At 61.5% G+C, this 27,667-nt stretch overlaps 1 protein-coding gene across 10 annotated transcripts in view; it reads right to left on the reverse strand.

Moving 5' to 3' along the window:
- Nucleotides 1–27,667, reverse strand: part of PRR5 (proline rich 5) — a 51,926-nt gene that overhangs the window by 13,571 nt on the left and 10,688 nt on the right. For 2 of the 10 annotated variants that reach the window (XM_032345970.1, XM_032345971.1), the window contains exons 2-5: nucleotides 14,762–14,881; nucleotides 5,741–5,821; nucleotides 904–952; nucleotides 199–256 (exon numbers count right to left, since the gene is read on the reverse strand). In XM_032345970.1, coding sequence (XP_032201861.1) covers nucleotides 199–256; nucleotides 904–952; nucleotides 5,741–5,821; nucleotides 14,762–14,871 — 298 coding nt within the window. In that variant the 5' untranslated portion in view covers nucleotides 14,872–14,881. Of the gene's footprint in view, nucleotides 1–198; nucleotides 257–903; nucleotides 953–1,354; nucleotides 1,562–4,963; nucleotides 5,105–5,740; nucleotides 5,822–6,090; nucleotides 6,191–8,238; nucleotides 9,776–14,761; nucleotides 15,173–27,667 lie in introns of those variants that run through there. The other 8 variants (XM_032345972.1, XM_032345969.1, XM_032345978.1 and 5 more) reach the window with 7 other exon arrangements.

Here is a 27,667-nt window from a genome sequence, read left to right on the forward strand (position 1 = left end):
ATTGTGGGGCCGTGGCAGGAAGGGCAGATTCTCTCCCCGGTAAGGTCCGCTCCTGGAGTCAGACTGTGGCCTTGCTGACCCTGCCGCCCTCCCACCCGGAGCTCCGGGGGCACAGGCAAGGCACGCAGAGCCACGTGTCTCAGCAGGGACGGTGGCCAGTCCCTGCACTTGGTCCCCGCTGTGGGCCACCACACTCACCCTCATAGAAGCGGATCTTGTCTCGCAGGATCACCATGCCTTTCGTTAGCAGCTGGTTCTGGAAAGCACACACAGGTAAGCTGTTACTGCCCCGGGGGATGGCCTTGGGCAGGCGGAGGCCCCCAGAAGGCCTCCCCCTGCCCCTTCGCCCCATCAGCCGGCAGCTGAGGCCCAGGGGGGCGGGACTCACCCATTGCCCCCAACCTCCCCCACCCCAAGCAGAGCTTGAACCTCGGCTCGTGCTGGGAAGACACTGACGGCCGGTTCCGGGTGTGCGTGAACTCTGCAGGCTCCCTGGCCAGAGGCGGCATGACGAATGCAGCCAACGGCAGGGCCTCGGCCACAGGGGCCTGAGGATGTCGACGCCAGGCCAGCGGCGCCACTGCGTGCTCGGGGCGCAGGGGCCCCGCAGTGACGGGGACATCCGGAAGCCTACCCTGTGCTCCGGGAGGTGAACGGCCCAGGAGGGAACCAGCCCCGCGTCCTGCCACGTGCCAGGGCACGCTCGGCGCGCAGACTTCACCCGCACCGTTGTCATGAACCTGCCCGGAGACCCGCCCCAGCTGGACAGGGAAACTGAGCCACAGTGGTGCGGCAGTCCTTGGAACCTAGCACACTGTGCACCATGGAGAGGAGGCGACCCCCGGTCCTCTCTGGCCTGCTCGGAAAGCAACCCCGGCCCGCTGGAGAGCGCGGACCACCCACCTGCAGGTACTCGGTGAAGAGCGACCCCAGCTCTGTCTTCAGGAGTTGCCTGTGGGCGGGAGGGGACAGGACAGTGAGGGGCGGCAGGGCCCAGGCGCGCTGATGGGGGGTCGCCGGGGGCGGCAGGAGGCCGACCTGCTCAGCCCAGGGGCGAGTGTGGGCATGCGCCCCCCCCACCCCGTCCCAGTGCAGGGGGCAGGCGGGGAGGGAGGGCTGGGTGGGCCTCAGGCCTCCGTGGTGTTCACTGGGGCTCTGCAGGCTCCCGCCAACACTGCACACGAGAGGAAGCGGAAGGTTCCCCAGAGCAAGTGAGGGCCACCGGCATCTGTCACGTTCTCGGGGGCGGGGAGCAGTACTGGGCCTCCGACCCTCAGCTCCATCCCCCACCGCCCAGCCCAGCTACCCCCCTTCCGCCTCTCTCCCCAGGGCAGCTCTCCTGTATTGTCCTCACCAACCCAGCAGCAGGTGCCCAGTACGGTTCCCTTCTAAAAGCGAGACAAGGGAGGCTCAGGGAGGTCCGGTGACTTGTCCAAGGCCACACAGGACACACCAAGTTAGGGTCTGAACCTCCTCCTTTGCACTCAGGTTGACAGCTCTCCGCACTGCACACCTCTGGGGGCTGGGAATGGCAGGCGTCTCAGTCCAGACCAAGCACGGCCTGAAACACTCGGGCACTGTCAACACCTGGCCCAACACCTGACCTCCCCTCTCGTCTCTGTCCGCCCTGGAGCTGTGTGTGTGCACGCACACGCGTGTGTAAGCATGCACGTACACTTGAGGGGGCACCAAACTCACCGTCCCTCCTCCCCACTAAGAGGGTGCGCTGGTCCTCAAAGGCCTTTTCGGGTGACTATACTCCACCCTCCTGGCGGAGCTGAAAGCAGACCACCCCCAAGGACTGGCTGTCCCCAGTGGGGATGGTGGGGGTACGGGCCTGGGGGGTAAATGAAGCAGAGGGACAGAGGGCAGGTGGCTTGTGTCGGTGACTAGCACCCAGCAGCCGAGCAGCCAGCATCCCTGGAACCTGGGGCTTCGGGCAGGAAACAGCAGGCGCAGAAATGATGGCGTGGGGGCTGAAGAGAGACACAGCTGGACCAGGCCGGTCACAGCCCAAAGCTCATGCCAGCCTGACCATGGTCCTGGTATCCCTGGATGGGGCAGATGGGGACCCTGAGGGTCAGAGCAACTGCGGCTGTCTGGGGGCAGCCCTAGGACCCTGTCCCGCGCCCCTGGCACCCTGTCCTACACCCCTGGCTGGCAGCTCCTCTTAGCACAGGACCAACCCCATGTCACAGCCCGACGCCATCCCTGCGTCACTGTGACGTTAACAGTGGCCACATTCACCAGGCTGAACTCCACCTCGGACAGCAAGGGGGTGTGAAGCCAGTGGCCCCTGTGGTCAGCCCCTGCCACGGTCCCTCCACCTTGTCCCAGTCGTCTGGGCTTCCAAGGACCAGATCTGACCTCACCTCACATGACCTCAGCTGTGTGACCCCCGTGGGCAGGCTCAACGTCTATCTCAGGTCACCACGTGTGTGACCCAAGGGGCCACTCATGGCCACAGAGCAAAGGGCAAGGAGGGATCAAGGCTGAGCCTGGGTGAGTCCCCTCCGCCCGTCAGGGGCCAGAGAGCCAGCCCGATGCCGCCGGTCCACCGTGTGACTCTGGGCAAGTCCCTGCCCCTACCTGAGTTCGGGCACCCTCCTCTGGGACCAGAGACATGCCAGGAGGCGGAGAGGAGGGTCCGGGCTGTCAAGTGAGACCACAGCTCACTCTTGGTGTATGCAGCAGGTGCTCAGTAAAGCCCTCTTCTCTCTCTCCCTGGCCTGTGATTAGTGACAGTGAGTACGAACACGAATGAACGAATGAACAAATGAACGAATGAATGAACGTCTCCTTCAGGGCCGAGCAGACCCTCTGCCCCACTGCCGGCTGCCTGCAGCTCCCCACACACCTCCCGATATTTCCTCTTAACTCACTACGTGAGCCCCTGAGCAGGGATGAGGGGCATGGCTGGGCAAGCATCTGTGTGTGCTGCGCCCACTGGCTCTCCCGGCTGCTGGAGGGGAGTCACGCTCATTCTACAGATGTGGACACTGAGACGCTGGGGGGCCTGCAGGTTAGGCGGCTCCCGTATCCGCAGGCGAATGCCCAGGCAGCCTAATCACCCCAGGACACCACCTGGGGAAGGCACTGCCGGGGGAACAGCCCGGGTGTCATCGGAGGGGAGAGGGACAGCCACAGAAAGGGGCCGGGGTGGGGGGCAGAGGCCAAGGCCAGGGCCACCCTGGCCAGATGGGTCTGGTGGCTTCTGGGAGTCACAGGGCCAGTGGATCTGCATGCCAGAGCCCAGAAGGCAACAGAAGGGGCCTCTTGGGACAGAGTAGGTGGCTGAGCTCTTGCCCACGAGCCCCCAAGCAATTCTCCTGGCCCCAGGCAGGCCAGGAGCTGTGCCATCGAATGCTGGAGGCATGGTGTGCCTGGAGGGGTGTCCTCTGTGACCCAGAGTGACTTAGTCTGGGGAAACTATTATGCAAAGTGTGCCTGGTTTGGGGCCTTTGGAGAAGGCGGTCAAAGGAACGGGTCAAGAGAGAGGCTGGACCACACCCTGGATGTCACCAAAATCGAACCTTCACGGTTCGGAGAACAGCCCCAGGAACGTGCGAAGACAACCCACGGAGCGAGAGCAGCTGTGCCAGTCAGAGCCTGCTGAAGGTCCAGACCCTGAATATATAAAGAACTCCCACGACTCAACAAGAAGAGATAAGTCATCCCATTTATAAATGGGCCAAGGAGACACTTGCCCAAAGACGGTCTGCAGATGGCCAACAAGCCCGTGAAAAGATGTTCCTGTCCTCAGTCATCAGGGAAGTGCAAACCTCAGCCACAAAAGGGCTCCTCACGCCTGCAAGTGCCATTAGAATACAAATTCCCGAAAGTCAAGTCGCACGTGCAGGGAAGAAGGTGGGGGCACAGGCCGCGGGCTCCGGGGTGGGAAGCGAAGCCGTGGGGAGCAGCGGGGCAGCCCCTACCCCACCCTGGGGGTGGCCCCAGGAGAAACGAAGCCACGTGTCCGCGGGTCACAGGAAGCCCCGCGCGCTCACAGCCGTGTGCGTGTCACGGCCGAGGGGGCAGCTACCGCAGGCGAACGGGTGCAGGGAACGCGGTTTCCCTAGCGTGGAACAGTATTTGGCCGCGAGAAGCAATGAGGCGCAGGCACGGGCTCCGACGCGACGAGCTTGAAGGCGTGAGGCGACACGGATGCGGCCGACCCAGGCCGTGCGCACACCGGGTGATCGCGCGTATGTGAAACGTCTACAAGGGGCAAATCTACAGACACAGACGCTCGACTGGCCTTTGTCAGGTGCTGGGCAGTGACTGTTAATGGGGACAGGCTTTTGTGGGGCGGGGGGGGAAGTGGGTGAGAATGTTCCAGAATCAAACAGCGGTGAGGACTCACAACTCTGAATCTGTTAGGAACCACGGAACTGTACATCTGAAGAGTGAATTACGTGTCGCTGTGCCCACCTATGTGTGTACATGACAACGGAGGGAAGAAAGGGTGATGGCCGATGTCAGGGTCCTCTGCCTGTTCACCTCCTTGGCCTTAGCCTCGCCGAGGCCCACCGAGGAACACCCCCACCTACCCCCATCTCACCACGTGGCCCCGAGAACCGAGGGGAACGTCTGGGTGACAGCGCCATCAACGGCTCCAGTCACCAGGCTTTCTCGTGGGATCGAGGCCAACGACCAGTCACGGGGACCACGCGTTAATTCCTGCCACTTGCTTTAACGTGGCCTTGGGATGGAGAAAGCTGGGTGGGGGCTGGGCAGGGGGATGTCCCAAAGGACCCACAGGCCCTGGGGTCAGGGACCCGAGCCCCAGCTCCACTGACCAGCCCTGTGGGCACAGGCAACAAGTGACCTTGGCCTCAGTTCCCTCCCCGGTAAAATGGGCAGTCGAGGAGCCTGGGGAAAGCAGGACCCCCGAGACGGGCTGCATGGAAGGGGGCCTGGGAGAGGCAACGCCGCCCCTTACGCCCCCTGCTCCTCAGTTTACCTGTCTGTAAGGCCCTTTTCGGCCCTGCCACACCGGGCGGGGGTGCCCTGTATGAACACGATCCTGGTCCCCATCATCCTTCATTCCCATCTCGAGCCGACGAGGAGCTGGGCCGCCCCCTCTCCCCAGCTGACACAGGGACTGGGTAGCAGAGCCCGGAGTTAGAAGGGAATAGCGCAGAGAGAGGAAATGCCTCCTTGAGGCAGCTGTGCGGCCCCGGGCAGACATCCTGATCTCTCTGATCTGCAGCCTCCTTCACCGCAAAGCAGGACGACCGGGGCTGGCCTTGCTGACTCCCTCTGAGTGACGGACGGTGCCCGGCTCACAGCAGCAGCTTGGAGGGGCTGGTCCCTCCTGGACTCCCTCACCAGTGCTCACTGCTTGGCCGTCCACAGGAAATGAGGGGCACTCGGCCGGGCTGTGACTGCCTTTCCGGGAACGACACTCCCGTCATTAGGCAGGTGGGTCCTTCCTCTTTAACAGAATAATATCCTTCATGATGCTCAACAACAGCGGGGAATGTGGGCGTGATCTTGAGCCCCTGTCCAAGTCCCACCCTGCTTCCCCTGAAGAGAAAGTCCTCGGGACCAGTGGGGGTGAAGGTCTACCAGGCCCGAGAGCCACACGACCAGGACCTGGGTCAAGGTGCACACGGTGGCCCCGGGGTCGCTTCCCACCACGGCCGTAAGGGCAGTATTTCAGGCGTGGCTGGGGAGGCAGGGCCTGGCTATAGCCCCACTCACAGGCCCAGGACAGGACGGACAGGCAGCCACTCACCGGACGCCTTCGTTGAGGCTGAAGAGCTCCTGGTCAGGCAGCCCCTTGCGCTGGAAGACGGCGATGACCCCGTTGTGGATGCTGCGGGCGGGAGAAAGTGAGTCACTGAGGCCCCGCCGCCCCTCCCCACCGGCCCTCTCCTCCCCTACTTGGCTCGAGGGACAGAAGCGGGTCTGGTCAGAAGCAGGTGCCCATCTTTTCTCTTGCAAGGCAAGCCCAGGAGAGCAGGGGTCGGCTGTCCTCACGGGACCCTGTCCATACCAGAACCTCAGTCCCCACCTCGACCCCAAGATCTACATCCCTAGCCCCAGCCTCCCCAGAGCCCCGGGCCTGAGTCACCTCCAAGTTACCTCTCCAGGATGTCTTCTGTGGCCTGCACACACTCTGCTTCCCTTCCTATGTTCTGGAATCTTCTATTCCCAAGGGTACCCTTTGATCACCTGTCCCACCCTGCAACGTATCCGATCCCGACACTCACCATGGGCTTTCAGGTGCCCCTGAGCCGGCCCTTCCTGACTCCTGGTGTCCCTGAGCACTGAACGCTCATGCTCTGTGCCCCACTGGGAAGTGGCCTCCAGCCACAGGGCCTTTGCACACGCCAATTCTGCTGGCTGGTCCTCACCCACTTCCATTATCTATTCTCTTTAGATCACACACTGTTGCCAGCTTTTCCGGACCGGCACTGTATAACCGTGTTTCTGTGATCTGATTAACTTGTTTCCATCACTGTCTGCAGACCCCAAGAGCACAGAGCCTCGCTGTTGGAGAAACTTGTAAGCATTTGGGGAAAATTCATTCTTGACTCTCCCTCACCCTCTGAAACCAACTGACCCTGAGGTCAGATCCATTTCTAGCTCCTGGAGCTCCGCTGCGGCCCTCCCATCCCCTCTCGCCAGGGCCCCTCCTTGCATGTCTGGACCTGATCCTACCAGCTGCCCTGCCTCCCTGCTGCCTCCAGTCACTTCTCTGACCAGGGTCTTGTGAGGAATCCGACGCCTGCAGATACAGCCCGAGGCCTGGACATGGCATTCGAGGCTTGTCAGGAACGGCCTCTCCCTGCATTCCGGGGCATCTTACCTCCAGACTGCGAGAGTGCTAGATCAGCCAGAGGCCACTATACCTCTGGGTTTCTGCACCCACTGCCCCTTCCGTCTGGAAGGCCCTTCTCCTCCCTGTCTACAAGGTAAGCAGCTGTTCATACTGAAGACTCAGCTCAGAAGCCACTTCCTCCAAGAAGCCCTCCTGACCCCTTCCTTTCCCCAGGGAGCCTCCTATCCTGGCACTTTGCTGATTCACTTTCCTATCAGCACCCCGCCCTCCCTTGGCCACACACTTCCGAGGGCAAGAACCAGGTCTGGGTGGCTCCTCTGCCCTCCACCCAGGCCCCAGGCACCGCTCTGAAGCTCACAGACCCACTGCCGTGACTCTCAGCGTGGAGGGAACAGCCGGGCGCGCGCTGCCATTTCCATCGCAGACCAGGCAGCAGCCACCAGGCTCCCAATGCCCTTGGCTACTGGCATTAGCGCCACCCTTCCCAGGAACGCAGACTGGCCCCCCCCTTCACAGACGGGGAGACAGAGGATCACAGAGGCCATGTCTCCTGCGGGAGGGCACAGAGCTCCTCATCCAGCAGCTGCCCCCTGTCCCCATGCAGCCGGGTCTGAGGCCGGCTGGGGCAGGACCCTGCACACCCCCACCCCCTCCCAGGGGCATGAGCAGCGCCGGTCCTCCAGCAGCTGTCACCCTGGAATCCGAGCAGCTGCAGGCCGACTCCCAGCCCTGTGGGGGCTGCCGGGGGGCAGGAGGCACAGGACAGTCCTGGTCACCGCCCTGGGGCCTGGGGGCCCAGCCGCTCTGAGGTGCAGCGGGGACCAGGTACAGAGGCCCTGAGGTGGGAGGGGCAGGACAAGCCCTGGGCGGCCCCTCCCGCTCTTCACACACCCCTGCTCCTAGCAGCCCCGCCCGACCTTCCTCTACCAGGCAGACTGCCAGAGGGACCCCAGCCCAGAGGTGACCCTGCACTCTGTGGCTCTGGATGGTGAGGCCGGCTCTCTGACCCTCACAGAGTCCCATGTGTCAGCCCCTCCTGCCTCGGGCCTTTGTCCGTGCTGTCCCTTCCCCGTAGGCCTGCCCTCCACCCGCTCCCCTGGCCCCTCCAGGTCGGGCCCTCCTCCCTCACGGCTGCGTTGCAGAAAAAAATTGACCTCAGTGGTCTTTTAGGGGAGGGGTGGTCTATCTGCTTGACTGTTTTGCCCCTGTCCTTGACCCCCAGGCTCCGAGCATCAGCTGATCACCTCCCTTTGATTCCTGCCAACACCCAAGTCTCAGCAGCCTCCGGCCCAGCCCAGGGGCCACCCTGAGATCCGCCGTCCCCTCCCCGCCCACCGTGAACACTGGCCACCTGTGCCTCGGCGTCCCCACGCACACCATGGATTCTGAACTCCAGCGCCCAAAGGAGACGGTGCCCGGCAGTGGGGTGCCCCGCGGGTGACACTTACTGGGGCATCTTTAGCTTGTCTCCGAGGAAGGGTGTGTCCCCAGCAGCTCCCACCACAGCTCAACCATCCGCTCTGGTTTTCTCAGTCTCTCCCTTCTAACCACCACACCGGGGGCCTGTCACACCCGAGGCTACGGAAGGAAATGACGAGGGTCTGGGGAGCCAAGAACTGTCCAGCGTCCCAAGAGCACGACACCTGGCAGAGCCCGCGAACCTGACCCGTGGGCCTCCGACCCCAGTCGCTGGCTGGGAAACGGCCTCCCTCGCTGCCCCGGCTGGATGGGCCCTGCTCCCTCTGTTTCTCCCCGGCTGGAGGCCGAGGTTCCCCTTCTGTCCCAAGTCCAAGTTGGGCCACGAAAAAAACAAAAAACAAAAAAGCTTGCTGTAAGCCACTCAGGGAGAGGAAGGGCGGGGAGCAAGAGGCCCGCATGTGACTTCTCTTTCTCCCCAGCCACCCCGTTCTGTGGCCTCCCGACCAAAGGTGGGCAGGCCCGGAGTGGGCACTGGCAGATGGTCCCGAGGAAACCACAGGCGGCCTCCAAGGGCACTTCCGGGTGAGACCCGTGGCCTCTCCCCACTGGGCTGTCCTTCGCAGAGCCGGTCCCCCTCCCCTGTGCGGGAGGACAGTAGGGCAGGGCCGAGTCCCAGAGTCTCTTCACTGGGCCCGAGGTGGGTCTGGAGCAAAGAGAAGGTGCCAGAGCCCTGGTGAGGCTCCAGAGCGTCCCTGGAGTCTGTGGTCCAGGAGGGGGGTGGGGCATAGCCAAACTGGGAGAGGGAGGGCTCACCGTAGGGCTCCTGGGGGTGCCTGCCTGTGGTCACCCTGCTTTGGGCCAGAGCCTGTGTGGGTGGTGGGCTGAAGGAGACACCGCGTGTGGGCCTCTGGCCCAGCATCACTTTTCTCAGGGTTGCCCACCCACCCTTACAGAAAGCCCCAGCAGAGGCTGAAGGGGTGGGGCCCACCACACGCCCGGCCTCTGGTCAGGTCGGCTGATATACCTCTGGGGACCTTGGAGAAGGTAAGACCCCTGGGAGGACCTGGAAGCAGAGTCCTGCCTTCTCTGGCACCTTCCTCAATGTGGACACGGCCTCCAGAGGCCTGAGGACACACAGAGGGGGGCAGGCCTCTGCCAGGTGACGCCAGAAGGCCGACCTGGACCCTGAGCAGGGTGGCCACCTCCTCGGGCCCCTCCCCCTGGTGTCCAGGCCTGGTGTGTCCCACTGGCTTCCCAGCCAGCAGTCCCTGCGAAGGGACAGCCATGTGAACGAGGAAGGGCAGGGGAGCTGGGCGCCACCAGGTTCCCGGGGCCACCCAGGCTCCTTCCTCCACCCCACCTGACTGCTGAGGCTCTAGTCCCCCTGTTCTGTCTATCTGAGGGTGACCAGATGGAGCCCCAGTGTCCTTGCCGAGAGATGAAGGGGGGCCCACCCAGCTTTGTTGTAGCCGCCTCCGGAGCAGGGCCCATGGCTTCCTCTCTACGTCCAAGTGAAAGGCACAGGAGGTAGGCAACTTGGAAGCCGACTGTGCCCCCCGGCCAGGCCCCGATTGGACCCGCTAGGCACAGGAGGTAGGCAACTTGGAAGCCGACTGTGCCCCCGGCCAGGCCCCGAGGGGACCCGCTAGTGAACAGGGTGATGACGCCATTTCCAGTCCCGTGTCCGCTGCATCGGCTCCTCAGCAAACGGGTCCCACTCACACCCAGGTTTCAGTCCGCCTAGCTTCGGATGCTCGTCCCCAGCGCTAACAGGGTTCCTGGCTGAGCAGGAGGGGTCCGTGCCCGTGCCCACCCCCACCCATCCCTGGGCACCCGGCAAGGGCTCTGACCTGTGCCAGTCCTGACTGTGGAGGGCACAGCGCAGTGCCCCCTTCCCAGCTGTGAGGTCGGTTCTGGGGCCACGATGGAGCCCGGGCCGGGGTGTGGGAGGTGGTGGCCCAGGGCGCTCAGGGGTGCAGGGGGAGGGGGAGCAGGGGGAGGGGGGAACGGGTGTCAGCATCACAAATTCTACCGACCTAGTTGCTTCAAACAACCCAGATGTGTTTGCTTTCCTTTCTGAAGGCCAGAAGTTCCAAACCAGTTTCACGAGGCTAATCTCAAGGTGTTCTGTGACTCGCTCCTCTTGGAGGCTCTCGGGGAGAATCTGCTGCCTGGCCTTTTCCAGCTTCTGGAAGCGCCCACATGCTTGGCTCAGGCCCTTTCTTCTACGCTCACAGGAAGCACCGTGGCACCCTGGCTCTCCACTCCCATCCTGACACCTCCTCCCCGACTCTGAGCCCCAGGCCTCACTCTCGGGAAGACCCTTGTGACCACACTGGGCCCCCACAGCGAGACCCTCCACATCATCATGCCTGCCAAGTCCCTTTTTTGCCTTTAACATAGTTGCAGGTTCTGAGGGCCGGGTGTGGACATCTTCGGGGCCATTCCTCCGCGGACCCCACCCTGATGGCCCCGGCGGGCCGGAGGCTCAGGGCCCAGAGCAGCCACTAGGCAGGGGTGGGGTATGGGGAGCCAAACCCAGGCCCCCGGCAGCCTCCAACCCCGACCCCCAACCAAGGGATCACCCGGGAGCCTCCACCGGCCCCTCAGAGACCCTCTCCTGCGGTGGTGGCAGACATGCAGGCTTTGGAGCTGGACCTGGGTTAGATCCCAGCTTCTGCCCAGACTCCCTGTAGAGACCTGGGCCGGTTCCCAAACTTCTCTGAGCCTCAGTGTCCTCGCCTGCAAAATGGGGCTGCTGAGTCCCACCTTGAGGGCCGCTGGGGAATGACAGGAGCGCCTTCAGGTCTGGCGTTCGGTCAGGACCCCTCACTAAGTGAGTGCAGAGCTGGGGGTGGGGGCTAGCATTGATGGAATCAGGCAGAACATTCTCACTCTGCAGGGGTTCGGCAGGCGGCCCCTGCCCATGGCAGGGGAGTGCCCACAAGGCGTCTGCCGCCAGCCTCCAGGTTCTTACCACCAATACCCACCTCTCTTGGTCCCTGAGCCCTGACCTCAAGTCAGACCTGGGGTCAGACCCCCAGACCCCGACATTAGCATAGGGTCTTTTTTTTTTTGATGATGATAATTCTTTTATGTATTTATCTATTTATTTATTTACTTTTAGCGTGCGGTGTTGAGCAAGTCCATTCCCCCCATCTGCTTCCCTCTCTGCAAGCTGAAGACAATCACCCCTGCCCTGGAGGGGGACGACGGGGACAGAGGGAGTGTCCCACGCTGGGCAGTGTGCATGGCACAGCACCGGCCCACACTCCCCCTGCCTGGGGCCTCCCCTCCCACACCTAGAAGCTGGGACAGATGCTGGGCTCTCCAGACCCGGAGCATTCAGGCCCAGCAGGGAATGAGAATTAACACGAACTCCATTGACGGTTAACACCTCTGGCCCAAACACGCGCCCAGGGGACCTGTGCTGGGCAGGCCTTTCGGGCTGAGGTTTGGGGAGCTCCCTCTCGCCCCTCAGCTCAAGAGCATAACCTCCACGGAACTAGTCGCCCCACCCCTGCACGGGGTCCAAACCCTGTCAGGAGCTAACTGGGGAGGCCCAGGAGGAAGGCATTCACAGAGCGTCCTGTCCCGGCCCTTGACCGAGGTTGGGGGGGGGGGGTGCAGCTGCAGGTGGGAACAGCCTGTCTGGGGCCCTGTGCTTGGCTTGGCTCAGGGGACAAACCCGCCCAGCAGAGAAGGGCCGAGGACACAACTGTGCCTGGCAGCCAGCACTCGAACACTTCCGGTTCCTGCACCCCCGGAGCCGAGATCCTGGAGGAAAGAATGACAGCACTCACCTGTCTCCCAGTTTATCTTCTCCCGGGCACTAAATGCGACCTGAGGTGACCTCATCCCTTTACCTGTGTCCCTGTTTATCTCCTGACTCCCTCCCCCAACTCAGGAAGCTGTTCTTTCTCTGCTGACTCTTGGCCCCAGAAGCCGCCCAGTGCGAGGGAGCACAGGAAGGAACGAGGGAAGAAGTCACAGGGATGAATGTCTCAGCGAACGCACGGATCCCGTTCTCACGAGAGCAAGCCTTGTATGTTGGCCCCATGTCCGGATGAGGAAAGATGCACAGGAAATTGGTGGATGCGCCCAGGGTCACTGTGGTGGGCTGAATGGGATCCCCAAGAAATTCCTGTCTACTCTGGAAACAGGGTCTCGCAGACATAGTTAGGTAAGGATCCTGAGACAGAATCATTCGGGATGCGGGTGACCCCAGAGTGAATGATTGGTGTCCTTCCAAGAGAAAGGAGAGGGAGTTTCGATCACAGACCCAGGAGAGGCCACGTGAAGACAAGCAGCCTGCCACAAGCCAAGAAACCACCAGAAGCTGGACAAGGCGGAAGGCTACGGAGGGAGCACTGTCCCCCCGACGCCTTGGACTCTGAATGAGGAGTGCCCAGCTCAGCCAGGCGGGCCCTGTCCTGTATGAGGGCTGTTGTCCTGCCCCGCCTCACAGGGGGCACTGCAAGGAGGGGTGGGCAGGCAGAAACCAGAGTGGACCCCCAGCCCGACACAGCTCCCACTCAGGAAGGGCAGATGAAGGCGCCCTGCCTCTCCTTGGCTCGGCACCCTCTGTCTGGAGAGGAGAGAGCAGCGGCTCACGCCCTACCGTGTTCTACGTGGGTGACACTGACATGGGCAGGTCTGCTGGGCGCTCGTGTCCCCCTCTGCACCTTCAAAGGGGAGATGAGAGAAGTAACTCCCTCTCTGGGCTAAGTGAACCGAGGGACCTGAAGGCGTCGGGCGCATAGTAGAAGTACAAGACGTCAGATGGGAGCGGTCAGGTGCCCAAGGGATGGAAGACTCAAGCAGGGGGAGAGGAAACATGTTCTTCTGAAGTCTGGCAGGTGCTGGTTCTAAATTCCATTAAGTGAAAAGCAGTGGAGGGACTCAGGTGGCCTTTCTCTGCAGTCTCCTCCTGGAGCTCCCCAAGACTCAGAGCTGGCCCCAGGGTCACAAGGGCAGGGGGCTAAGCCCTTGAGCCGGTGCCCTCCCCTCTGTCTGGACACCCCCTGAGTCCCTACCATGTGCTGGGCACTGCGCAGAGGGCTTGAATATGTATGTTTGCATTTAATCCCTAAATGCAATAGCCCTTGAGGCAGACCCCCTTATGAACCCATTTTATGGTTATGGAAATTAAGGCCCAGAGAGGTTGATTGACTTGCTCAAGGCCACACAGTGAGGTAGAGGTGGAGGTGGAAACTGAACTAAGTCTGTTTGGCTACCACTAAGCAAAAGCAAAAGCAGAGAAGTAAGAGTGTGTGTGTGTGTGTGTGTGTGTGTGTGTATACACGCCTGTGTGTGCACGTGTGTGTGTACGTGTGTGTGTGTGTGTGTGTGTGTTGGTGTTGGTGTTGGTGGGGGCAGGGGATCAGCATCTATCTCCTGAATTCTGAGACAGGAGAAATCAACTCTTGGGACATTGTGCAGTCAGTGCGTCACTGACATTCTCCCGTGACAGACCTTCCTTCACTGTCTCCACATTGGCCCTGTAAGGAGGAATGCACACACCCGCTGACAGATAGGGAAACTGAGGCAAACCCAGCCACAAGCAGTCTGCAACCTGGCAGGGGACAGAAGCCAAGCACATGGATGATGGGGTCCTGCCTAGTGCCCAGACAAGGGTCTCAGGCTGGTGGCCCTGTGCCCACTGGGATGCTCAAGAAACTCTCCTTGGGTGGCCACACGGACAGCCGGGTTCCTGGGGGCCAGGACCACAGCCAGCAGAGCATCTGGCAACAATTCCCTGCCAGGTGTGTGTGGGGGGGGGCGGCATTCACAGCCCCCTCCCCAACAGCCTTTCAGTCCGTGCCCCACCCCTCCCTTTTCCTTTTGGTGGAAATGTCTACTTTGAAAAGGGATCAGGAACAGACACGCTGGGGAATCCCACTACATAAACCATCTCTTTTCCGGATCCCAGCCTTGCTCTTCAAACAAAGCTTGGGGGTGGGGGGACTTCCCACGCCCCTGCTAGTCTGGGAAAGGCCCCCAGGGGGGAGGGTCGTCTCAGGAATGCCAGGCAGCTGCTGCACCCCTGCTGACAGCTGGGAGGACAAGGGGCCGCTCAGGGGAAGCTACCCGCCCACCTCCCTCCGACCAAAGGGACCTTTACTCGGAGACAGGAAGCGCAGCGGCCACCCACCGACTGCGCCCTTGAGGCTCATCTGCTCATCTGAGAAATGGGATAAACACTTCCTGCTCGATTTACCTCCCAGATGGCCACGAGCACCGGGGCGCAGACGTGGGAAGACCCCCGGGTGCGAGGCAAGCACGCGGGCTCTAGGCCCACCCCGTCGCCCACCAGCTGGGCGCTGCAGGACGAGTCCCGAGTCCGCGGTCTCGTCCCTCCCTTCCAGAAACACGTTGCATTAAACTTCCCTGTCCGCCCGCACAACTCTGGCGGAGCAAGTTCTTTGCTCACTGCGAGGTAGCGCGGCGCTCAGGGCTCCATTCCTCGCGCGCGGGCCCGACAGAAGGCTCCCTCTCCCCGGGCTCTGGGGCCCCGGGCCCGGCGGGCGGGCCCGGAGGGCGCGGCCTTACCTGTTCCAGGTGGCGTTGGCGCAGGCCCGGCGCTGCTGCGTGCCCCGCTCGTCCGCGCCGGCGGTAGCCGGCTCTCTCTTGCCCAGGTCACTGAGGCTGGGCGAACTCATGAACTTCAACCTGCGGAGAGTCCTCATGGTGACCCCGGCGGCCCGCTCCGCGCCCACGCGCGCCCGCCGCCGCGCCCTGCGCCACGCCGCGCCGCGGGCCCTGGCCGGCACTGCGCCCTCTACGAGGAAACTTGGGCGAGAGCAGGAAGCCGAGCTGCCCTCCGGGGTCCCGCTGCGGCCCCGCGCCTCCGCCCCGGGCCCCGCGCCGGCTGGCCCGCCGGGTTAATCATTGCTCCGAGCGGCCGCAGCAGGGAGCGCCAGAAGCGCGGCCGGCAGCGCGGACCCGGCGCAAACGGAGGCGGGGGCGGGGCCGGGGGCGGGGCCCGGTCCGGGGGCGGAACAGGGGAGGTCCTGGGGGGCGGGGCGGGAGAGGAGGCGTGGCTATCGGGCCGAGGCGGGGCCTCAAGCAAAGGGGTGTGATGGGGAGGTGGGGCATGGAGGGCGGGGCCACTAGCGGGGGCGGGGTCTGCGCCTCTGGCCAAGGCCGCCCCCAAACCCCCTAGGTGTCCACTTCCGGGTCAAGCTTGGACCCCTCAGGTCTTCCGAGGGCCACCTATGCCCCCAGGAAACCAACACGCATGGGACGCACAACCCAACCCCAAGCGTCCTCCCTGAGCCGGCCACCGCAGCCACAAGCACGATGCTCAGGGACTCCTTACCCCCTCCCATGCCCAGAACCCCTTTGCCAATGCTTCACCCATAGTCACCCCCTCCTGGCCATCCCCACAAAGGCTGTGCCCACACGGATCCCTCCAGACCCTGCCAAGTGAACGCAAACTCCTCCCAGTTTCTCTCAGGAGGTGGAGACCTCCTGACCCCTTTGGGCACCGGGCCAGGACCCCACCCCACCGAAGCCCAGCCTGGGCATGACAAGTCACCCTCCCCTGGTGTGGAGGGGCTGCCAGACTGGGGCCTGGGGGGATCACCAGTGGCCTCTGCACCTCAGAAACCAGCAGAGCTGGCGCTCCACCCACCCCTCCAGGTATCAGGGATGGCAGAAACAAGTGGGTACCCTAAGACTTGGTGGCCGGGGACAGTGACCCCAGTGAAGGGCGGGCACAGCCTTGGCGCTCTCCACGCTTTACACAGCACTTTAGATGTTTGGCCTGAGGCCAATCTCCCTCTACCAGGTAGGAATTCTTCTATTTATTTATTTATTTTGAGTATCAATACAGAGGTGGGAAAGCTTCTTCCCATTCCCCAATAGAGGCGATGAGGTCTAGAAAGTGAAAAAAACCCGCCCAGCACCTGCAATAGGCGAATGGCAAAGTTGGGCCAACGCAGGCCTCCTAAGCACAGGGCACGGGCACGCAAACAGCCCCCCCCATCAGACAGGGCCCCACAGCATCGCTGCCCTCATCCTACCTCCTGGACAGTCCCTGGGGCCGTTCCTGTGCTGATCACGGTCTGCTGGCACCACAACCCCTGCTCCCTTGTCTTCCCATAGACACTTCCCCTGTAAATCAGTGGGGAGAAAGGAGCCGCGGATCCTCGAATCTCAGCAGGCAGCGGAGGCTCAGAGGCCACGCCCCCCCCACCCCGTGTCATACGGAACAGGGAACTGAGGCCCAGAGGCCCCTGGTTCCTTTATGCCAGAGTATGTGTTTCTCCTGCTGCCTCTTCATGGCAGAGCCAAAGTGCCCGCCCCCTGAGAAAGGGGCTCCTTCCCTTCCCTGGGTGGGGGCTAGCTCATGCAGTCTGATGCGGTGTAGACAGCTTCAAGGAGGCAGTGGCGAGGCCTAGCTCAGCCCCCAAACGGAAGCTCTTTTCAGCCGAATGTTCCAGGAGGGGTGGTTTGCCAGGGTCAGGCCAAGCAGCAGATGGGCTGCTTTTGTGGCTTCGAGGGCCAAGAAAGCCCCATACGAAGTGTACAAGAACCTCGCAGGGACACATGGCCCGGTTAAAGTCAATCGGCATTTCCCAAGCCCCTGCTGTGGGTCAGACATGACCCTCACCCTAGGGAGGCAGGGTCATGACCATCAGACTCCCCGCCCTGAGCTCAAAATTCGACGGAGTGGAGACCAGAGGCTGTGGACTCCCGCAGAGCCTGTCATCCCCAAGGCAGAGACTTGCACGGCCTGGTGTGAGCGGACAGGCCAGGAAGGACTGAGCTGGCCCCTTCCTACCCTTGGGGGTTTCTCACCTCTTTAGAAACACCCCTGGAGCCTGTATGCTCCCTCCACGCCCATCCACCTGCTGGGCCGGGAACCACACGCCTCCCTCGGCGCCGGCCACCTCCTCCTTCTCCGGCTGCCTCCACCCTGGGTTGGGCTCCGGGGTTGCCCTCTGGTCATTTGGGGAATTTGCTGCCCTAGTGCCAGGAGCCAGGAGGGCAGGGACTACTAAACTGGGTCGGCACTACGTTCCCAAACCCGGGGCGCAGTAGAAATGCGGCGCTGACTGAGAAGGGACAGTTAAACATCCGGGCACAGGAGCGGAGGGACGACGTTAGACCATAGGAAGGCCAATGCTCTGTTGAACGTGCCCTGCCGGGCGCACGGAGGCAGAGCCACGGTAGCCACCAGCGGGGCAAGTGGGGCGGAGCAGGGCTGTGGGGTTGGACTCTGGGTGGGACGTGATGTATGGTGGTTTCCCAAGCCGGGGGAGAGGGCTGGCTTTGTTTGCTGGGCACGCTCAGGTGGGTGGGCTGACGGGCAGTCTGGCAGCAGGGGCAGGCTCGATGTGGGAGGGAGGCGGACCCCTCTGGATGAGAAATTAAAGGGAAAATGGGTGGCATGTGGGTAAGGGCAGCCCACGGGGGAGGTGGGAGGAAGGGAGAGGAGGAAGGGCTGAGGGGGCTCTTGGTGGAAAGGGGGCTCTGGGAGCCGTGGTGGAGAGCAGCGTTCTGGAACAAGGGGCCAGCAAGAAATTCTAGAGGTAGGGATGGCTGAGGGCCTTCAACCCTGTCTGCGGGTCTGTGTTAAGGACATTTGCTGTCACCATGCCCTAGCCTCAGCTGAGGACCTCCATGAAAGAGCCCAGGGTCAGTGTGTATAGGACACTCAGGTGAAGGTGACGCTGCCCTGGGTCTGGGCAGGTGCAAGGCGGCGAGGGGTACAGGGATATGGGGGTGGGGCTCGACAGCCCAGGGGAGCAGCCACCCCCCCGGGCTGGAATCTGAGGCTGAAGCCAGGAAGAGACAAGACCGTTCCGATCCCCCAGAACAGGGGACAATGGGGTGGCCACAAACCGAGCCAAGCCCCTAAATGGATTCTGCACAGCCTGCAGTGCGGGGGAAAAACAAAAACCAAAAACTGTGCACAGCCAAGGTTTTACAATGGAGAGATTGACATAGAAACCCTGATTTCTGGCTTCCTGGGAAGCATCAGATGACCGGGCCTCCTGGGCCCGAGGCCCCACGTGACAGCCCTCGCTGAGCTGCTGCCCCCGCAGGCAGGCAGAGGGGCTCTGGGCGCCCACCAGGTCCTCCACTCACTTATGGGGCCTTCCGGGCCTGATGAGCGGGTGGGGACTGAGTGACTATATGGCAAGGGTGGCCCTGGACAGGGTCCATCTGCGCTGAGACTCCCGGGAGGGAAATGCCCTCTGTGAAAGGGACTGGGAGACTGGGGTCCCAGTCCCCCACACTGTCAGAGTACCCTTGCTCTGGACCCATGCCAGGCCAGATAGCTCCAACCATGCCCTTTCTTCCCCCAGACCGGAGATTTAGTCATCCCTGCCACCCACCAGTGGGGTGTCAGGAGTTGGTACAGGGCCCTGGTCACCAAGAGGGACCCCAGGACTTGTCCTTCTGATGGGACAGAGAGCCCTCGACGGAGCAGCCGGACCTGGGGTCCGCCAGCTCTGCCACCAAGTCAGGCGATTCTAGGCCTCAGTTTGCCCATCTGTAAGATGGGTGGGCCTGGGGGTGAGGGGCCTCGCTGCACCAAGCCCCACCGGTGCGTGTGAAGGATGGGGACTGAGAACCACAAAGCCCTTTGGGGGCCACACGCTCCCACAGACGTGGCCAGAGATGGGGATCCAGGTGTCTTTGAGGCGCACGGTAGGACTGTGCCGAGGGGCTGGCCCCGAGGTTTTGTCTTCACAGGAAAGGCACTGGGACCAAAGGTGACTTGTGGGACGGGCCTGGCCCGTGGCACCGAGACTTTGGATCAGAAAGAGCCGCGGGGTTTGTCCCGCTCCTGCTGGGAACCTCAGTCAGGATAATCGGGGGCAGGGCTGGGGATGGCGAATGAGCATCTGAGGGGACTCTCACGGTCCCCCGGGCTCCGCGAACCCCTGGCTCAGCCCCTCCCTTCCGGCACACGGCAGGGATGGCAGGACGGGCTCGCAGGTCTGCTCCCCGGGCCTCCAGGCGTCGAGTCCACCAGGGCAAGCTCTGGAGCTCAGGGACGCCAGCCTGTGTCCTTGGGCTACCCGGAGTGGGGAGTCAGCCCAGCCCCACGCGGCCGGGTCCGAAGGGGATCCAGGGCCTGGGGCAGCCACCGCAGCGGTACTGTGTCCTCCAGGGCCATCTAGGCTGGGGGGGAGGCACATGCCCGCAGCCCCAGTCAGCAAGTGGCAGAGCGGAAGCGGGAGCCAGGCCAGCCTGGGGGGTGGGGGTAAGGGGTGGACGGCTGCCAGCTCTGTCACTGTCACCAGGGCTGTCCTCAGCCTCTCGCGCCTTGCCTACTTCCAGGCACCGGCCGCTGCGGGGGCACCTCTGCCCCCTGGTGGCGAAGCCTGGTGCTTCCCGAAGCCGGCTGGGACCTTGCCTCCTGCCCCCTAGGGGTCTTGGACGCAGGGAGCAGCGGCCATGGGAGGGGTGCCCGGCTCATTCCTCGCTTCTCCGGGGTGGACAGGGATGGCGACACGTCTGCCTCGTGACGGGGTGAGGTGGACGGGACAATGCACGTCACCATGGGGGGTTCTGTAACGGCTACCGATTAGGGCCGCGCAGCAGAATGGGATTCCCGTCAGAGCTGTGATGCCGGCTGCCTCCAGCATCGCCCATGGTTCTGCTGGTCATCCCTGAAGGCCTTGCAATGCGCTGTCCTCGGTGACTGTCCCGAGGCTGGACAGCTGCTCGTCATCCCGGGCTGGATGGGCAGCAGAAGTGACACCTGTCGTCTTCCATGAGTGGGGGGGACCTCACAGAGACTCCCACTTGCCATGCTTGCGGCCAGTGGGTTCTGCTCTTATGCTGGTCCAGAGGAAATGTGCCTCTGGTGGCCTTACAGCCAGGCTCAACTCTTAATACTCCCACTTCACAGATGGGGAAACTGAGGCCGAGTGGGATTACGTTGCTTGTTCAAGTGGTCGACCATAAAGTTCCGGAGCTGGGACGGCGCTGCTGGTGAGGCAAAGCCTGCCTCCCTCGTGCTTTAGTAAACACTGCAGACTGACTTATGGAACACCTCCTACAGACATCCTAGGTGTTGGGGGTACAGCGGGGGACAAGAAAGACTGGGTCCCTGCCATCATGGGGTGAGCTCCTGTCCCGTCCAACACCTCCTCACATCTTCATGTGCCCCTCCAGTCTTCCCGGCCCTATCACACGGCCACCAGGACCCCATTCCTAGCTCTTCCCCAAGCGGGCAGCCTCTGGCCTCTGTTCTCAGAACACTCCCCCTCCACTTGCTCTGGATCCAGTTCTAGGGGCGGGTGAGGAGGTTCCGATCAGCACAGGCCCCTTGTCTCCCCCGCGGTCACCCTATGACTGCATCCACACAGCTCTCCAAACCTGACCTGCCCCTCCGTAAATGAGGTCTCGAACAAGCAGCGTCCTAGGTCCTTCCTGGCAGGTGTTGGATAGCCCCGATTCGGGTCTATAAATAGGTGCCCGAGGCACAGTGAGGGTAAAGGCAGAGCAGGAGCAGGGCACAACAGAGGTCGCAGGCTTCACAGCCCCCCAAGTGGGGCCGCTCTCTGCTCCCACCTCCCCTGCCGGCCTCTTTCCCTCCAGTGCCTTGTCCTCTCTGTTGAGTGAAACGGGCAGGCAGACCATGGACCCGGCAGTGCGAGCGCGAGGGTATGTGACAGCAGTGACCGCATGTTGTGCTCGGGGAGCACCTGCTGGGGCTGGTTCGTCACCGCGTGCACCCTGACTTCCCATAGCCATTCTACACAGAGGCAGCTGCCTCTACCATCCCCATTTACAGGGAAGCCAGCTGGGGCCCTAACGTTTAAGTGACTGATCCAAGGCCACACGGCCAGGCCAGGATTCAAACCCAGGCTGCCCGGACTCCACCTTTGCTCACGAGCAGTGTGTGTCTGCCAGGGGCCCGGTACGGAGCAGGCCCGGAGGAAACGGCAGCCACCGCGGATTCTCATCCGTCATCAGCATCACATCTAGAGTCAAGGTTGGCCGCATGCGGGGCGGGGAGACCTGGGGGGCCGCCGCCACACAGACATGCGTCCTTCCCAGCCCCTCCCGGGGGAGGATGACCCCGCCAGCCCCATCCAGCGCTGCAAACTTGATTTGGATACAGACACAGTCATTGCCTGCTGGACGGAGTCCTGGGGGTATCCAGGCTGCTCTCCTGTTGTGGGTAGAGCTGTGCCCCCCCAAAAGATATGCTAAAGTCCTAACTCCTGGTCCCTGTGCACGTGACCTTGTGTGGCCAGAGGGTCTTTGCAGATCTGACCAGGTTGAGATGAGGTCATCCCGGAGGACCCTAAATGGCAATTTATAAGACCCTGTGAAGACACAGATGGAGACACGCGGGGAGGGCAACCGTGTGAAGACAGAGGCAGACGGGTGTGGGGAGCTCACCCGCCAAGCAGCGCCATGAAATGCCGGCAGCCACCAGAACCTGGGAGACACAAGGAAGGAGTCTTAGCCTTGCCCCCACCTTGAGCTCGGACTTCGGACCTCCAGCACTGCGAGAGAGTAAGTTTCTGTAGCAAGCCCTCCAGCTTGGGGTCCTCTGTTAAGACAGACCTAAGACACGACTGCATCACCTTCCCCCCCACAGGGTCTGCACGCCCCCAGGCCCTGGCTTTGACCTCCGCATCTGGGAACCTGACATCCAAACATGGACAGGTCGGGCCCCAAGGCCAGCCAACTGGAGACACTCGAGTTCCCTTACCCCTGCATTCTCCAATAGGAACGCACAATCCCCAGGAGACTGGGGGGGTAGGTGGGGTGGACAGCTTTATTTCTCCCTTGGGCGCCTCCTTGACCAGCAGCCTTTCCTTGGAAAGAACCACGACTCAGGATATTGGAACTTACCCTGATAACCAAAGACATAGGAGAGGGAGCCCGAGAGAATGGGGAGACTGGGTGCAGGACGGGGGGCCTTAGGAAGGGCTCTGTCACTCACTGCTCCTTCGTGACCCCTCACTAATGACCCTTCCAGGCAGGTCCCAGGGCTCTAGGAATTACTAGCCCCAGGCAGGCACTCCGATCCAGCAGGGCATGTAGGAAGCGGTGGCACCCAAACTTGGCCTGCATTCTCGAGTTCAGAAATAAAGCCCAAAGAGCCCAGGAAGGGGGTGACATTGGGTTGTCTGGACTCTGCCAAGTTCAGGGCTTTGGTCCTGAGGAGGGTGTGTCCAGCCAGCAGGGGAATGGCTGTTCCATGAGCCATCCCCCCAACCCTGCCCTGCTCCTGCAAGAAAATGGTTCAAAGGCCACGAAGGGATGGATTTTGATGGGGAACGGACTGCTGAGATGCACTGGAAGGACTGGGGGTGGCGTTCTAACTCCCTGTAGGGGTGGGAGATGTCCCTTCCTGAGGGCCTGGCCCACATGTCCCCAGCACAACCCTTCCCGCTGGGCAGCCTCATTCCCTAATAAGAGGACACCGAGGTCCCAGATCCTGATGTTACCCACAGGGTCACAGGCCGGTGAAGGGCAGGGCCGGGGGGGACACCAGGCTGCCCACTCCAGTCCCTGGCTTCCCGCCTGGTGGACTGTGGACGGAATTCACCTGCCTGGAGGCCACGCCCTTCCACACCTGAAGTCTGAGCAGGTACCGCTCCCCTGCCCTCCTCCCAGCCCCCGCTGGGCCACCTGCACTGGCCCCAGGGTTGTGCCGCAGCTTGCCCACCCCTCTGCGCCCCCAAGCCCCTGCAGGCTCAGGACTCCGCCCCGCCCCCAGACACAGCGTCCCGGCCTCGCAGCCTGTCGGGGTCCACCCTGCCGCCCACACGCCGGCACGCTCCCTCGCTCCCCAGCTCACAGGCTTCAGAGGAGCGCCTCCGCCTGCCAGATCTCCACATTTCCAAGCTCGGGGTCCAAGGCCCTCCACAATCTGGGCACGAGCGTCCATTCCTTCCATTCCGCTTCATCCCTGGCTGAGCCTGTCCAGGCCTCCGTCTGCACCAACTTCCAAGCAGAAGACAGAGGGACTGCTTGTTCTCCGGACCTTCTGCCTGTTTCCCACCCCTGGGCCTTTCGCCAGGTGCTGCTCTCCGCCCGGGACGCCCTTCCTCCCTCTCCTGCAACTCATTTCTTCCCCAGCGATACTGATGATAATAATAGTACTGAGACAGCAGAGTGCCCTGGCTCAGGGCATGGGCTGTGGCTTATACCGGTGAACAGCCGTCTGCCTTGGGCTCACGAGGGTGGTTCAGTGTGCCTCAGTTTCCCCACCTGTAAAATGAGAACCAGAACAACACCTTCCTCCCTGGGTGACTCCCAAGGCTGAACAGGTGTCCTCAGATACAAAACAGGCCGGGTGCGCAGTGGGTGCTCGTCGGTACGAGCTGTTATCAGTAGGGGTCCTCCCCGCCACGCTGTCTTCCCCTGAATGGGAAGTCTGTCTCCTCTATCAGACTGGGCGCTTGCTGAGGCCTTTGGCTGCAGTGGACAGAGGCCTGTGGCATGTGCCGGGTGGACACGAACAAAGCCTTTCCTTCTTGACCACACTTTGGTCAGGCTCCTTGGAGCCTCTGTCACCGCACCGACCTTGGGCTTCCCACCTACCCTTGCAGGATCCAGTCTGAGCAGGAATCCCGCCAGGTCAGTTTAGCCCAACCCCCACGCCCTGTATCTTATCACCCTGTCCTGCCTTCAGCAAAAATTCCCCTGAGTCGGTCACAAGAATGCCCCTTTCCCCACAGGTTTCCACCCACTGACCCTGGCCCTGCTTGTTGACGGTAAATCCCTCCTTCTGCTTGCTGGAACGGGGAGCTGAGGCTAATTTCTCTCCCCCACGGCAGATCCCACAGCCAGGAAACGCACAAACTCTGAAAATTCAAGTTTTTTCAGAGTCCGGCCACAAAATCTGGATCTGCTCTGATGTGAGGCTATGTGGAGTCCTTGTCTGCCCCTCTCTGTGCAGATGTGGTAGAGAGACACAGTCCCCCGGACGCCACCCTGGTGTCTCCCGCCAGTTATCAACAGGTTGGATCACCATTCAAAAGCCAGCAGGAGTTCTCAGGTCACATCTGGCCTGAGGGTCTCCGATAAGGGGTGGAGGGTTTGAACTGATGGGAAGCTGAGTCACAGAGCTTGTCGGTGGCTGAGCTGGGTTCCACCACACCCCGGACTCCAGCGGTGGCCTGCCATTTCATAAGAAGCCTTGGAGACAGGTGCTTAGCACTCTGGAAAGTTCTCTATAAGAAGCAGTCGTCCATAGGGGGCATTAGGATTCTTCTGCATTGACCACTCAAAGGCCAAGAGGCTGGACAATTTTAAGGATGACACAACCTGAAAGCTCTCTCCTTACGCCCTTCTCCTAGAAATGCTGGATTTAAAAAAATGACACATCTAAATGCAGAACTTTCATACGCACTTGTAGGAAAAGGAGGAAGATCGCCAGGGGCCAGAATGTTAATACTAGTATTATCATTCAGACTGTTTCATTCCCACACTTAGATGGTATTTAGTATTGATTTTACTGAAGGGTGTTACCTCGAAGAACACTTGAAAGACACAATCGTTCAACGTGGAGGGACATTCTCGGTGCCCTTCTCGGTGCCTTAGGGCATCCAGCCTTCTAGCACTTACTTCCAGCAACCTTATTCTTTGCTGTGCCCATTTTGCAGATGGGGAAACTGAGCAACCCTGTGCTGGCCGAGCTAGGGTGCAAGCCCAGGTGGACTGGCTCCCACGTCTGTGTGTTTCAGTCTCAGCCGCTCCCCTCACTGTGCTCTAATCAGCGTAACAGTGAAGTCCCAGGAAAAGGCCAGGAGCTAAAAACTGGGGTCTTGAGACAGAGGGTCAAACCAGCAGTCAGGAGGGAAGATGCTGAGCAGGTAGGTGTGAGAGACAACTGAGTCCCTCACACAAAGCCAGGGCTCTCGAGGGGGCCTGTTCCTCTAATAAATGGGTAGCTGAGAAAAAGATCTGCCCCCGGGCCAAGAGAGATGGCCGAGAAACCTGGTGTGTGTCTCCCTGAGCTCCAGGGAGCTGGAAGAGCATGCACGTCTCCTAGAACCTGTGTGGGCATCTGCCCACATCTGCCCACCATCTGACCAGCCTGGTGATAGCCTCGGGCAGCCCACCCAAGCCATCGGGAAGGTGCCTTGGAGCATCAGCGCCCCCCCCCCCCCTCCGAGCCGGGCAGGTGTCTACAGATAACCCCTGGCTGGAAGGAAACTCAATCCCAAGGATGCAGCGCCCAAGGCAACCGGCCACCAGTGGGAAGGAGGCACAAGCCACAACAGTCAGAACAAAACCCCCGAGGGCTTGAGCCAAGAAACCATTCAAAAGAGACCCCGAAGTTAATTTGCTTAACACTGTCAAAGGCGTACCAGAGAACAAGAACGCACGATGTTATAAAAACCAGATCCCTACTGAGAAGCCAGCGTCCTGGGCATGTGGACGGGGCTCAAAGGTCCCAGTTTCCTGGGCACCTGGATAGGTGTGTGTGAGGGGACTGATCTGGAGGAGGGAAAAGGTTATTTCTGTCCTTAAATACACATGGTTCTCTCTCTAACAGATGAAGGTGAAATCCTTGTGGAGTCTGAAGATGACCCAGGACCCTTCAGTCCTCTCGAGGTTATGGGACCTCACTGGGCCCTTCTCACAGACCCCCTGAGGATGCCCCCCTCCCTCTCCCCTGTCATTAGGGCAGCCTGGGGACCCTGTTCCAGACACCAGGTCCTTGGATCAAGCCAGACCATGGGAATACCAAGGACTCGGGTCGGCCCATCGCAGGGGACCCCTCGCGGCAGGTTCCTAGAAGGATCATCCCTCGGGTCTCATTACCAGGAAAACCTGTGCTCTCCTCTGAAGGGCATTCAACTCTCGGGCTTGATCCTTCCTCTTTGCTCTTGTCGCTAGGAAGCTCAGAGTCAAAAATCAGTCCATATCTCACAGGTGTGCTGGAACCTCCTGGCTGGCTTTATTTATTTGTTTTGCCATTCCAGGTACATCTTGATAACGCTTATAGTAACAACACAGCCACAGGTATGACTGTAGGGACATTTTTCTAATAGCCAAGCACAGGCCAGGGGAGGTCACACACGATCACACCATCGCGATCCCCGCTGACACAGGGACCACGAATCGTGCTGTGCAGACAGGCTGGTGAAGCTGTGGGCGATGTTCCTGCAGGCACACGGGGGCCAGGGAGAGCGGTGCGCCATTTCCTCAGGGGCCCCACTGAGCAGAGGGAGCTGCACCAATCACACTCCCCTCCTGGGGCCAGCGGGGGCAGGGCAGGGGAGTGAGAGACTCGGGATTCCACTCCCAGAGGTGCCTGTGGGGACAGGACCTTCTCCCACACCCCCTGGGGTCCCTCTGACACGCTCCCCTCTGTATGCACCTGTGTCTACGGCCCTACACTCCCCTCCCACTAGCCCCATCCATGAACATGGTTTAAGTTTGGGAACGGACACAGGGTCTAAGAAAGGCATTTAACAAAACCACCTGACCCCCAGCAGCAGGAGGAAATGAGTGTTGGGCTCCCCAGTGTAGGCTGCGGGGCCGCCCTGCTCTGACATGGACTCCTTGAGCCCTCCTCCCTCCACTGGTTCCCACAGGAAGCCCAGCCCAAAGGGCGCTGGGAGTTCATAGGGTCCAGCTGTCCATTTTATAGATAGGGAGACTGAGGCCTCAGGCCGGTGGGACACGCAGATCACCCACAGGCAGGACTGTCCTGCCTGGAACCTCCTGGCTGGCTTTATTTATTTGTTTTGTCATTCCAGGTACATCCTGATAACGCTTATAGTAACAACACAGCCACAGGTATGACTTTAGGGACATTTTTCTAATAGCCAAGCACAGGCCAGGGAAAGGCAGCAGATGCTGAGGTCCTACTGGGCGCTGGGAACCCACTTCCCTCCCTCGCGGGGCTGCCTTACCGGTCAGAATGCCCGCTCCGTTTCACAACGAGGAGGCTGCCGTTCAGAGGACACTGGCTGGCCCTGGGTGCACAGCAGGTAAGGGGAGGGCTGAGATCTGAGCCCAGCTCTGAGCCGGAGGCCACCACCGCAGAGTCATCAGTCATCGTGAGCACCTCCTGGTGAGTCACGGGTGGGCAGAGCCACAGGAGGCAGTGGGTGGAGGACAGAGATTGCCTTGGGGAGTCCTGAAGAGCCCTCAGCAGCTGTGCTATTTTAAACAGGCCTGGAAAGATGACCTCTCTCTGCAGGGCCCGGTGGGCTGCACCCTCAGCAGGGGCAGGTCTTGTGCTCGGCAACTCCACAGGATGTAATCTCCCAGCAGCCCACTGGGAGGGGCTCTGGAGCCGTAAACACAAGGCCACACAGGCAGTCGGGAGGTGGCCCTCAGGTCTTCCTGCCGTGCTCTTCACCCACAGCGCCTGCTGTCCCAGACCTGCCCAGTGCAAGGCCGTAGCTGGAACTTGGACAGACAGGGCCTTCCTCCAGGATTGGCCCCTGTGTCCCCAGAGCCCCAAGAGCTGGGCTTGGAGTGAAGCCAGGTGAGGGTGAGAGGTAT

The sequence above is a fragment of the Mustela erminea genome, chromosome 6, assembly GCF_009829155.1.
Source record: "Mustela erminea isolate mMusErm1 chromosome 6, mMusErm1.Pri, whole genome shotgun sequence".
Classification (NCBI taxonomy): Eukaryota; Metazoa; Chordata; class Mammalia; order Carnivora; family Mustelidae; genus Mustela; species Mustela erminea.